General features: G+C 46.6%; 1 protein-coding gene across 11 annotated transcripts in view; it reads right to left on the bottom strand.

Moving 5' to 3' along the window:
* Positions 1-96: 96 nt before the first annotated feature.
* Positions 97-12,469, bottom strand: part of LOC105382660 (trithorax group protein osa) — a 69,277-nt gene continuing 56,904 nt past the window's right edge. For 4 of the 11 annotated variants that reach the window (XM_048622234.1, XM_048622235.1, XM_048622237.1 and 1 more), the window contains exons 9-19: positions 11,739-11,780; positions 10,462-10,656; positions 8,779-8,995; positions 8,161-8,274; positions 7,287-7,355; positions 6,879-6,975; positions 6,287-6,485; positions 4,697-4,786; positions 3,192-3,413; positions 2,533-2,610; positions 97-2,352 (exon numbers count right to left, since the gene is read on the bottom strand). In XM_048622234.1, coding sequence (XP_048478191.1) covers positions 484-2,352; positions 2,533-2,610; positions 3,192-3,413; positions 4,697-4,786; positions 6,287-6,485; positions 6,879-6,975; positions 7,287-7,355; positions 8,161-8,274; positions 8,779-8,995; positions 10,462-10,656; positions 11,739-11,780 — 3,192 coding nt within the window. In that variant the 3' untranslated portion in view covers positions 97-483. The remainder of the gene's footprint in view (positions 2,353-2,532; positions 2,611-3,191; positions 3,414-4,696; positions 4,787-6,286; positions 6,486-6,878; positions 6,976-7,286; positions 7,356-8,160; positions 8,275-8,778; positions 8,996-10,461; positions 10,657-11,738; positions 11,781-12,469) is intronic. The other 7 variants (XM_048622236.1, XM_048622239.1, XM_048622243.1 and 4 more) reach the window with 6 other exon arrangements.

Below are 12,469 nucleotides of genomic sequence, written 5' to 3'. Positions count from 1 at the left end.
ATTAGATTTTAACTATACTAATTTCCTAGATACCTAAAATACTCTAAGTAATGTAATCACTAAATGCCAATTCATATAAAATAAATAAAAACCAGATTCAATTTCAATATATTATAGATTATTGTAATAATTCACATTAAACTTAATTAATCTTATAGCCCACATAAGCTCCTCACACTACTTCGTTTGTCTTCTTATAGATAAAGGTACTCGGTATAAAAATCTCCATCATAAAACCAATAAACAGATTCAAGTCCCATTTTATTATAAAAATCAAAATTACGAGTTATAATACATCTTTTGTCAATCGAACAATAGAAATCGATCATCAATTATAGCACATCGACACCATTCTCGTAAATAAATCATCGTGGACATAAATAACAAAACTGATGTACAGACTAACACTTGAGACACGCTATGAACTGTCTGCGCTATCACATACTATGTACACGTACCGAGCGGTAGCGTCCTGTCACTGTACTAGTGCGCGGGCGGCGCGGGCGCGGGGGCGGGCGCGGGCGGCGCGGGGGCGGGCGCCGGGGCGGGCGGCGAGGGCGGGCGCGAGCACTGGTACAGCACGTCGGCCAGCTCGTGCGCCACCTTCTGGTCCAGGATCTGGCTCATGACAAGCGACAGCAGGCGGCGCTCGTGGCGGCGCAGCAGCGGGCGGTTGGCGGGGTGGCGGGCCAGGCGCGCCAGCGTGGCGGCCGCGCGCCGCAGCATGTCCAGCGACGTGCCCATGGCGTCCGGGTTGTCGCGCAGCGCGCCCACGCCGTGCTGGTTGGCCACGCCCAGCGCCGCCTGCTCCGCGCGCTCGATGAAGGCCACCAGCTGGCTCACGGCGGGCGCGTGCAGCGCCACCTCGCGCGCCGCCGCCGAGCCCGCGCCCGCCACGTAGTGCAGCAGGTTCACGGCGAACTCGCGCACCACGGGCCGCTCGGGGCGGCACAGGTCGCGCGCCAGCCCCGCGCACAGCGCCGACACGCGCTCGCGCGGCGGCGTGGCCAGCACCAGGTCCACGTTGGCGTCCGTCACGCACAGCTTGCACAGCGCCTCGAGCGCGAGCCGGCGCGGCGACAGCGGGGACGAGGCGGGCGCGGCGGGCGGCGCGTCCCCCGCCACGGCGGCGCCGCACACGGCCCAGTGCAGCAGCCCGTCCAGCAGCGGGCGCGCCACCTGCTCGGGCTGCGCGCTGAGCTCCACGCCGCCCGCCACGTTGGCGCACGCCACCAGCGCGTCCTCGCGCAGCTGCTGCAGCGTGTCCCACCACCACTCGGCCTCGCCGTGCAGCGAGGAGCAGCAGCGCTCGTCGGGCGCGCGCTCGTAGGCGCGGGCGCGCGCGGCGCGGGGCGCGTGCTCGTGGTGCAGCAGCAGCAGGCGCCCCGCCAGCGCCAGGAAGGCGGGCGAGCGCGCGAACTCCGCCTCGTTGCCGGGCACGAAGGTGAGCGAGCGCACGATGTTGGACAGCGCGAGGCAGCGCCGCGCCAGCGCCTCGTGCGCCTCGGACAGCAGGTTGAGCGAGGGCTCGTCGCGCGTGTAGCACTCGTCCTCGTAGTCCGCCAGGCGGCGGCGCCGCAGCACGCCGGCCGGGTCGCGCACGTCCAGCCGCGCGCGCTCCAGTTCCATGGGCTGCGGGGAGAGGTCGTCGGTGTCGGGCGCGGGCGCGGCGGCGGGCGCGGGGGCGCGGGGCGCGGGCGGGGAGGCGGCGCGCGGCGCGGGGGCGCGGCCGCCCGGCAGCAGGCGCGCGAAGGGCGGTTCGGGCGGCGCCACGTGGTCCGGGGCCAGCAGCGGCGCGGCGGCGGCGCCCGGCGGCTGCCACGGCTCCAGCAGCTCGTCCTCGGGCCGCTCCTCGGGCTCGGAGTCGTCGTCGGCGAACAGGCGGTCGTCGCGGAAGGTGACCGGGTAGCGGCGGCGCGACTCGAGCGTGTAGTTGTCGCCGGAGAGCAGCTCGCAGCGGTCGCTGGGGTCGGGCGGCGGCGGCGGCGCGGGCGGCGCGCGGGGCGGGGGCGGCGGCGGCGCGGCGGCGGGCGTGTCGAACACGTCGGCCACGCTGCGGTGGAAGTGCTCCAGCAGCAGGTCCAGCAGGCCGGGCAGGTGCTGCAGGCCGAAGTAGGCGACGCAAGCGTCGTCGAACAGCAGGATGTTGAGCACGTCGAGCGCCCAGGCGGTCTCGGCGCGCAGGCCGGACTTGAGCGCCATCATGAGGCGCCAGGCGTCCACGGGCGCCACGTCGGCGCGCGCCAGGCGGCGGCGCTTGTCCGCGCCGGGCGCCGCCGCCTCCACGCACTCCGCCGGGAACGTCAGCTCGCGCTTCAGCCCGCCGCTCGTCGTGCCGCCCGTCGCTCCTCCCTGCAAGGAAGGTAATGTCACGCAATCAGTATCTTTGTGATAAAATTAAATTTTCAGTTGTTAGTATTTAGTTAATAATAAATCCTCATAATGCCATAGATAGCGTCGATTGAATTTTCTTATAAATGTTTTAAGGATTGTTTTTGAATATTTTTATTGAAGTGTATAAATTGCACTTACAGGTGAGGGAGCGGCGTTGGGAGGGTAGGGTTCGGCCACGGGCCGCGGCCCCGGTGCTCCGCCCCAGCCGGGCTGACCCTGGAAATGGTAACACAACACTATATTAGTACCGTTCAATAGAGGAAAGAAAAGTCTTGGTACAGAAGTGATCATACTAAGCTAGCAAATACAGGTATCAGGAAAGGTGATTGTAGACATTTTATGGAGTGCTCTTTGTCTAAGAGGCTACTTTTTATGCCCTCTCTATCCACGAGAATATAACTACACGTGAATTTAGCATTTTAGAATTTACATGGCGAAATTTTATTTATGTCGTTGTCAGGTCAACAATTTTAGCATTGGCCCCACAGTGAAAGTTGCCCAGTATGCCGGGCACACTGAACTAGCAACGGGAACGTTCCACCCACCCTGTATCGTGTATCTATTATTATTTATTTATTTATATTCTGGCAACAAACCGTCATTTACAATAAATTTTACATATAGATAGTGGTATTATTATAGACCTATAGTGCCGACAATAACCACAAATAATTGATTAACTTATAGCTAGTTGAAGTTGGGTTAGGTAGGTAACTACAGTCCATTAGCAGCCAGAGTACGTACACTCGAAAGCAGCTAATATCATCTATTATTATTATAGCAATGTGAATCCTTACCGGCTGCGGCGGATGTCCCTGGTAGGGCGGCCAGGGCTGCGGCGGCGCGCCGGGCGGGCGCCACGGCTGCGGCGCGCGGTACTGCCCGCCCCACTGGCCCGGGAACTGCGCTCGAGACGGCGGGTACGCGCCCTCCTTGCCGGCGAAGTCCGGGTGCCGCCGCGGCGCCGCGCCCACTGTCGCCGCCGCCGCGCCCGCGCCCAGAGGCTTGTTCGCGCCGTACTGTTGTTGGAAGAGAGGTTAGGTGATTGCGTGTTGGGGTGGGGCTGATTGAATGCGCGGTTGGTGTTTTTGTTGTGCGGATTGTTGGATGCACACGGGATTGCTATGATTTTAGAAAATACTATTTAAACCCTGAGGAGGCAATCCCGTGTGTGTGATTAAAACCATAATTATGTTAAAACACCTTTACAGAGGCTATTTGATCGGCGATGAACATAAGCAGTAGCCGTTCAAATAGCCTCTGAAACTTTAAAAGTCGTGATCTGTTGCGACATTCAGTCAGCCGATACATAGATAAATTGAAGAAGCAACAAAGAGTTGTTACGTTTCCGTGAACCCACAATGTATAAAATATGATAATATATCGATCGACCACACGGAGGAATGTTTTGTTGCATTCAAAATTCTGCCGTGCAGCCGACCGCAAATATAAAACAAGCTAGAACTCCATAAAACTTAATACTAAGCTAACATGAGTTGCGTGATACATGCAGATGGATTTAGTGACCGATACAAAGCCACCACCACACACTCTAAACCTTCACTTCCACGTTTAGGTATTTTTGTTGTTAAATTTTGAAAATGAAGAAGGTTTTGGCTCAGTGTTGTTAGACCGGCAGGGCTGCCGACCGTATCGCCGATTGCACCGAAAGCCAAAAATAAAAGTTATGTAAAAAGTATAATTAAAGGTGAGAGCTTAAAATTTTGACAAGCTTAGTGGGATTATTTGTTTTGAAATAAATAGTAAATGAAGCCAAAACCACGGATGAGTTTGTTTGCCGATCGTGACGCCGGTGCGGTGGATGATCGTAGTGGACAAGTAGTAAACCGACTGCCAATTAGATTACTCGGCGCGGGGCTTCGCGCGGCGCCCGAACTGTATTGGGATTACACTAAACTTTTTTTTTCACTAAAGATTTACCTTTGTTATGGTTTTAAATAAATTTAGTATAAACAACATTGAGCGTACATACATAATATGATATTTATTACATAATAATAATAGAAGTTAGGTCGTAATAACAATTCTGAATCAGTATTCACCATCATTTTTCACTACATCATACTTGAATCTGTGTATGCACTTTCCAATTGAAATGTTCTATGTATGTATATTTTTTTTGTATTAAAGTGTATAAATAAAGCATAAATATGAAATAAAGATTCATCAGTAAACATAAATAATACAGGTAAATCTCTAGTGAAACACAACGGGCCCCGCGCTACGCCCCGCCCCATGGGAAGCCAGTGGAGAGTGCGCGGTACAAACGGGGGTTCCGTACGTGTTGGTAGCTTTTCGCATTGCCGGGCGGGAGCGGCGCCACCAGCTGGCGCGCAAGTTGCGAGTTCATTAGGTTACCCGCCGCGCCGCCCTACACAACACACAGCCGAGGTCACTTACAGAGCTCACGGAGGAATTGACATTTAATCGATCATTTCTGGACTTGTACCCTTTGGTTTACATTGTGACATCTATGTATGGGTTGAGTACTATACTTCGGTTATTACAAACGTGCGAACCACTTTAGCAAACCTCTCGCTCACAACTGAAACTGGCAGTAAAATACACAAACTAAAGCATAGGGTAGTTACTCATTAAATGTCAATTCGCTGGAAAGGGGACAATTTTGAAAAATACTGATTACTGCTGGCTCGGATTAGTTGCAGTTACATTTAGTATTTTATAAATAAATATGCAACAATAATCTAGGCCAGTTTTTGAATCAGTCATAGTAATTTATTTGCGGAATATAATTCCGGTTATTTACGCTTTTAATGCCAATCAAACAAGGATCGAATCCTTAACCTATCACATTCTTATTTCGGGGTTTCATAACTTGGCTGTGAACTAGGCGACAGTCGAAAGCATATATTCGAATATAGGTATAAGAACTAATGCTTTATTACTTATATATTTATTGGCATGCCAGTCATGCTGTATTCAGGCTGCTATAATAGACATTACATTCAATAGGGTATACAGCGGTTTTGATAGAAACAATACAAGTTATCATTCACAAGAATACTACTATTCTACCGAAAGGACTAGACATGACATTCACTTTTATTTAACAGTCATTGGACAGAACAAGATAACTTTATAACTGGATTAAATATTGTTACCCCATACATTGAATACTGTGACAATGATAGTGTAGCTTGTAACATATTCATTAGCTTTATAATCAGATTATATTTGATAATAGAAATAATCATTTAGCCGCAAACATAGCGTTAAACCATCACTATAATTATGGCTATATTGTTGAATATGTCATGCAACCTACACTATCAGATGCCAATAATCTTATTGATTTTAAAGCCGAAAACCGACAAATAAGTAGCATCAAATAAAAATCTATGAACAGTTCAATGAAATAAATCTACCAATTTGCCGGTTATATGGACGTTACCAAACTCTACTGCGGCGTTACCACACTCACTGCTGGCTACCACAGCTGAGATTGGCTCATCCTACGCAAATACTATACTAGCAGTTCGATTAACAAGAGTACATTCATTCATTCAGATGTGCTAGCTCTTGCTAACCCAACATGAGAGTCTAGCTAGAGGAAGATTTTACACCGATCGAGAACTAAAAAATAACGCGAATTTGTGAATGCCGCATTACCCACAGCGCCACACAAATCGGTGTAAAATCTGTAACTTCATTCCAAATAGCAATAGACAAAAGGTCAAATTAAGGCACCTTGACCAATAGTTGCATTATGAATAGAGATAACACCTCCACTAGAGTATCAGCATTCGTTTATATCACACCGGAGTTCGACCTTTCGTCTACCGCTATTTGTAACAAACTCTACCTCTCCTTCACATAGACAACGCTATCCTACAAAACCAACCCCACTGACCTCAATAGGCGGCTGATGGTTGATCGGCGGCTGGTGGTTGGGGTGCAGCGGCGGCGCGGGCGCGCGGTAGTACTCGGGGTAGGGCTGCGCGGGCGGCGGCGTGCCGGCGGGGGGCGGGGCTCCGGCCCGGTACGCGCCGCCGTAGCCCGCGCCGTACCGGTATTCCGCTGAGCCGGGGCTGCCGGACTGCGCGTAGCCCCTGGAGAAAACGGATAAGGCATATTAGCATAGTACTAGATTCGCAAGAACCAGGTGCTCTTAATCTGCAAGAGGTGTCAGTGGCAGGCCATTATGGCGAGGAACTGATGACTGGAAGGGTAAAGGAGTTCTCGAGTGAAGCAAGAGAACAAGCAAGCTTATAGTTGGACGCCCTGAAGGAAATCAGAAAACTCTTTGGACTAAACAGGGTGGCTAGAAGAGTTTCTGGCACGATGACATGATTTCAGATGTCATAAATTCATAATCTACCCCCGCGAGCCATAGAAAAGTTCCAGTGACATAAATAACACGATGGAAGGTGGAATTTTGTCATTGCTCGCGAATGTATTTAAGATGGCAAATTAAATTGATATTATGTATTTGAGTCTCTTACCTGTCGCCTTCAGGACCGTACGGTCCAGGAGGATACACTGGCCTGTTCTGAGGGTATGGCGATCCGTATTCATAGCCGTAACCGCCTTGCTGGTAACCTGCAAACAACACGCATTACACTTGAGACCGATGCCGCTGCGACAGCGCAGAGAAGGCCACAACACTAGGTTATCATGCGGGGTTAAGCGAGTGTGACGCATGCGGCGTACGATCTAGAATGTAGCAAATGAATGACAGCAAAGATAAACGAAGCCCACAAACGAATGCAAAAGAAAACGGGCTTGCAGGCTCCAGCACGCTTTACAATCGACCAATGAGGCTCGAGCGTTTTAGTGGTTAGCCAATGGCTTGCTGGGGCCTGCGCACCGATGCGGTTTCGTGATTGGTGGATGGCCGGTGAGGGTAGTACCTGGGGGTCGGCGAGGCGGCTCGTCGAAGGGGTTCGAAGCGGCTAGATTGTCGCCGCCCGGCCCGCCGCCTATAACCACAGTTTTATATACCAAAACCGTTTTGCTCATTCAGCAATCTTTAGTTGCTTCTCAAACTGAGCTGTTTAAAACTGATGAGCAACGGTGTTGATGATTGTTAGGTTTTACTTGTCACAGATGAGAGAGAAACATGAAAAACTTGTGGTGGACATATCATTCGATTAGTAAAGCAAAAAATGAAATTCACATTTTGTTAGATGTACAAAATTAGTTGAAAATGTGGAAAGGAAATTAGGTAATCATGTCGCCGAAATAAATAGAATAAGCACCGCACACATTCCGTTGTGTTTTGTGTCGACTCGACTAGCAAAATTCGATGGACTATGGACTATTGCAGATCATGTACAGCATTAGATCACACTGGTGCAGTTAGTTTGAATGGTGTTAGCTATTATGAGAAAATGCTATTGTTCATCTATGGCTATACACCCGTACAGTAAAGCTTCATGTTTTTACAATTATTCACGTGTTCTGTACCATAACTTTCTCAAAATATACTCAACCATTGAGATAGTTACATTACAGATACATATTTACATTAAATTTGCCTTTTTTGTTAAACTTGACGATGCCGTAATTATGAAACAAATTTCCGAGAGAAAATTCTGTTGACACCTTAATAATTTACTTTTTAGACTTTCCTTTTTTTTCTGGTTTGACCAATATAAAGTCACTTCTTTAAACAAGAGAGCTATGCTGTGTCTCTTATAACAAAAACAACATGGCGTGTCTAGCGTCAACAGAACTTCCCTCGTCTCTATCTGAACCGTCCGGCCAGCGTATCCTGACCCTCACCTTGGCTCTGGTTGGGCTGCGGCGGGTAGCCCTGGTACTGGGCGCTGTAGCCGTCCATGGGTGCGCCCGGCGCCGGCTGCCCGCCGGGAAACGACTCTGGAGGGTTTGATGTGCCTGGAAACGAATAGAGAACGGTATGAGTGAACTGATAAGATTAAAATTTGGTCGTAAACTAGAAGACTTTATTTAGGCATCGGTGCGAAAGGTGTCTTAGCATACCTATTGTTATATACCTACTAAGCCGAAGCATTACCCCCTGCCCTGAGTCTAGCATACCCATGTGCAGCAGAAGACCTAATAAAATAGGCATTTAAAATTAACACTCGTTCATATCTGCCGAAGAACCTTTTGCATCCTTATAACCTTTGGCGCCGACGATTCCTTAAGTGATGACCATCCACAGACAAACGTAGCATGAGACCCCCCTTTAGTCTGCAGTAGGTAGGTATTCCGGTTGCGGTTGAATGATGATGACTAATGACATGCCTTCGCGCGCTTTGAGAAAAAACCCATATCCAGCAGTGGACGATTATATAATAATTTACGACCATATCTTCCGTTGTTTTGGAGGACCCTATAAACCTATATCCACCAGTGAACGACTATATCAAAACTCACCCGCACTAGTAGTATTATTAGTCTTGCCGCCCTTCTTCTTCGTACTTGCTTCCACCTGGTTAATAATCGGCTGAGGGTCGATGCCGCCGCGGTCGAAGTGGCACTCGTAGGCTAGCAGGTTCTTCGTGTAGTGCTTGCGGAGAGTGTAGGCGGCTGACGATGATGCGCCGATGCCGAGCAGGCCCGCTATGTCTTTCCACGTCTTGTTCTTTGTCACCTGGGGGGTGCGGATGGTGGTTATAGTTAGTTGGTTGATATAAAAAGTCGTCAAGATAGATGGTATAGTTAGTAAATATGTTATGACAAGTGATTCATGTTGAAGTTAGTTATTTAGTTTTGCCCTTTTTCAACGGTTTTTAAAAGATAATTCCGTACAAGGTATGTCAGAAATTGTATGTTGATGAGCATAATCCTAGAAAGATTGGGGAGTTATGAAATTTTAATTATACCCGTGCCAGTACTGAAGCTTACACTATTATTTCATATAATTTAACCACATTATCAACTCGAATAGCTCACTAAAAATCCCAAGTTATTGTTAAAAACCCAACTAGTAGGCAACCAAATAGGTTAACCTCGCAAATCGCAACCAACACACGCATCCAAACCACACAATAGTGAGTCGAAGTCGAGCGTCGCCGCGAAACGCGATAACTCAACATTGTTCACGAATAGAAACACTAGAAATCTTTACCATATCGCGGCGATTACACTTAGGCCATACAGTACACACGACTTTACTACTAGCCGGTCTGCCTCACTCTGCATACATTGCGGCCGCAGCGAACGGACCAATGATAAAAATTTATTAGCCATAGTTAGGCCGCACAAGTTTATGATCGAGCTAAAGCATAAAGCTGACCGTATACTGCAGCTATATTCCACACTTGAGTTTTCGCTCGTACATCGGCGTTTAAACTATATAATACGATTATTAATTACGGTGCCCTATGATGGTGCCGTTAAATGGACAACTAATCCTCTTTTACATAAGGTAGCGAGTTAGTGAACTGAAGCGCAAAGAAATCCTGTTGAATACCTAATTAGGTTTCACGAGACTAAATGGAGACGAGAGTTGTAAAAGTTACTTTAAGTTACGCAACAAAAGGTAGACATGAGGCCCTGTAGGTTTGTATGGCTATTCGTTAAGTTTTGCATCTCGTTCTAAAGACCTCTCGCTACACACGTATTAGCAGTTTTCCAATCAGTAATAAAGTTGAATGGATCGAAAAGCTTTTAGTAGTAAATGTAAGTCTTGAATGGCTTGCTAAAGACGGCTTTTCATGTGTTGATTGCGCTTTAAACGAGTAACAGAGAGTTGTAAATTCGAGCTAATAATGACTGCAACAAATCGTTACAGGTTACAAAACAACGTCAGTTACATTGCGATTCCCCGAGTGTGCGATAATGATAACAAAATGATAAGATGAAGTTTGCGGATGATGAGTGTGATTGTGATAAAAACATACAGACAAATACGATCAAACATACCAAAACAAAACAGTAACAAAATACGTTTAAATAATAACCAAATAAAAAGCTTGCATAAAGAATATCTAACCTAAAACATAATCATCAATAAAATCACAACTTGAGAGCACTTATCGCAAACGTAACTGCGACAAGGTCCCAAAGTCCACCAAAACATCATCATCTAACACCCATGTAATACCCCAAACTCACCTCAACAAATCCTCCTCTCTCGCGCACCAGCAGATACAGGCGGTAGAGGTCGAGCGGCTGCTTGGAGATGGTGGGGCAGGCGCCGATGGGCGTCCGTCGCTCCTCCATGAAAGCGAACAGTCGCTCCAGCCAGCTGCGCCGCTCCGGCGACTCGTCCATCTCGAACAGCTTGCCCAACGAGTCCGATTTCTGAGCCAACACACGCGAATTCATCACACAATAACGCATCCGCCCCGCGTACCGATGACGGCTTAAATAAGGTTGCCGCTTCTAATTACTTGGATCTTTGGTACATACTTTGCACACGTGTTCGTCAGTTTTCAGTGCAAAAAAACTCGCACATATGATCGGGCTAGCGAATGTTGTTACAGGGCAACCTTATTTAGTAGGATGATGTATGTATTGTATGGTTATTTTGTACAGATGGATATAGTGCAATCTCTAAAAGATTGTGTTCAAAAAGAGCATTCACATTACTTGTTTAGCAAGCTAGTATTCTAAATAGGATTAAATATTTGGCTCTAAACTATCTATTTCATATTGTTTATTATTATTATTATACATGTGTCTAAATAGCTAGTTACTATTACAAATTACGTATGTAGATAGATATGTTTATTAATTACAGATACGCTTCGTAGTTATTGTTTACGGCTACCATAAAATGGGATAAATATAGTAAAATAACAGATTGTGTTTAAATAGGAATAGGTAAGTAGGAAAATATTAGTAAATAAAAATATTAACAATAAGAACTACAATAATTGGAAAGCATAATCCAGCACCAGTAGGATGATAGCGAAATTAAGTACTCTTTATAATTTACTGTCGATATTTTACCTGCACAAAGCTAAAGCCGGTATAATTATGTCGAGTTTTTTTATCGATTTCCACATCCGAGCTTATTTCATGCATACCGGACCATTTACCGATATTCAAGCTATTTTGTACGATTCCGTTCGCATATATTAAAAATTTGGAAATATAATACATGAAGCTGCCAAATTACTGCTCTCAATCAACAAATATCTGGTCGAAATATATTTTATGAGTTTCGCTGGCTTATTTTCATAGACGGGCGCTAAAGGTACTGTAATGACTGTTGTACCAACTATAATTTGATAGATATATGAGTAAGTAAATACAATTCCGCTCAGATAATCGCATCAGTGCAGCAACTTGCCAGTTTCACGTATAAATTTACTGTAATATCATATCATGCATTCAAGCTCGTGGCTATTACTGTTGACATGCTTATTGAGCATCAAGATAGAAACCTTTGATCTGTAGGACTCCGGCGGTATGTGACTGTTAAACACCTGAAACGTACGACAAAATGCAATGCTTTCCTCTCTCGCTCTTACACATACTGGGTAACAAAGAAGCAAACTTAAAAAGTAGGAAGTGTGACGGTAACTGCTCTATTGTATTGTTTTACGAAGGCTGAGATAGACTGGGGGTAGGGAGTGCTGGGTAACATAAGACTCGGGTTAGAAATGTACATTCGAAATCACTTATTATTAACTGTACACAGCCCTGTTAGATGTGGTAGTTACAAGTTTAATCACATTGTTATTAGGGTATTGTTATTAACAAGTGTTTAATACCAAAGTTGTGTCTTGTAGACGCAAGGATCAGTAGTCAGTACATATTGCTTGCCAAAACTCTTTAAAATACTGAAGCACCGTGATCCCTTTATAAACACAGCCCAAAATACATACACTTTCGTTTATAATCATGTTTAGTTACAGGCATTATAAACGCAAGTAAGTAAGTATATATTCACAAATAAATAATATCCACAACAAAGTCAATATGAATCTAAACCCAAATACACGAAGACAACACAAATGGAGGTGATTTCGTTATACACTTGATTGAGAACCAGGAATCGAACCTGCACCTATGCTTGACTAGTGCTGGTATTGTTGTATTTCATCAGCACATCCCGAATCCATATAATTATAATAAGAATCAACATCAATGTTGAAAACATAGCTCGATGGCT

This window comes from Plutella xylostella, chromosome 7 (genome assembly GCF_932276165.1).
Source record: "Plutella xylostella chromosome 7, ilPluXylo3.1, whole genome shotgun sequence".
NCBI lineage: Eukaryota > Metazoa > Arthropoda > Insecta > Lepidoptera > Plutellidae > Plutella > Plutella xylostella.
This window is presented reverse-complemented; position numbering and strand designations above follow the sequence as displayed.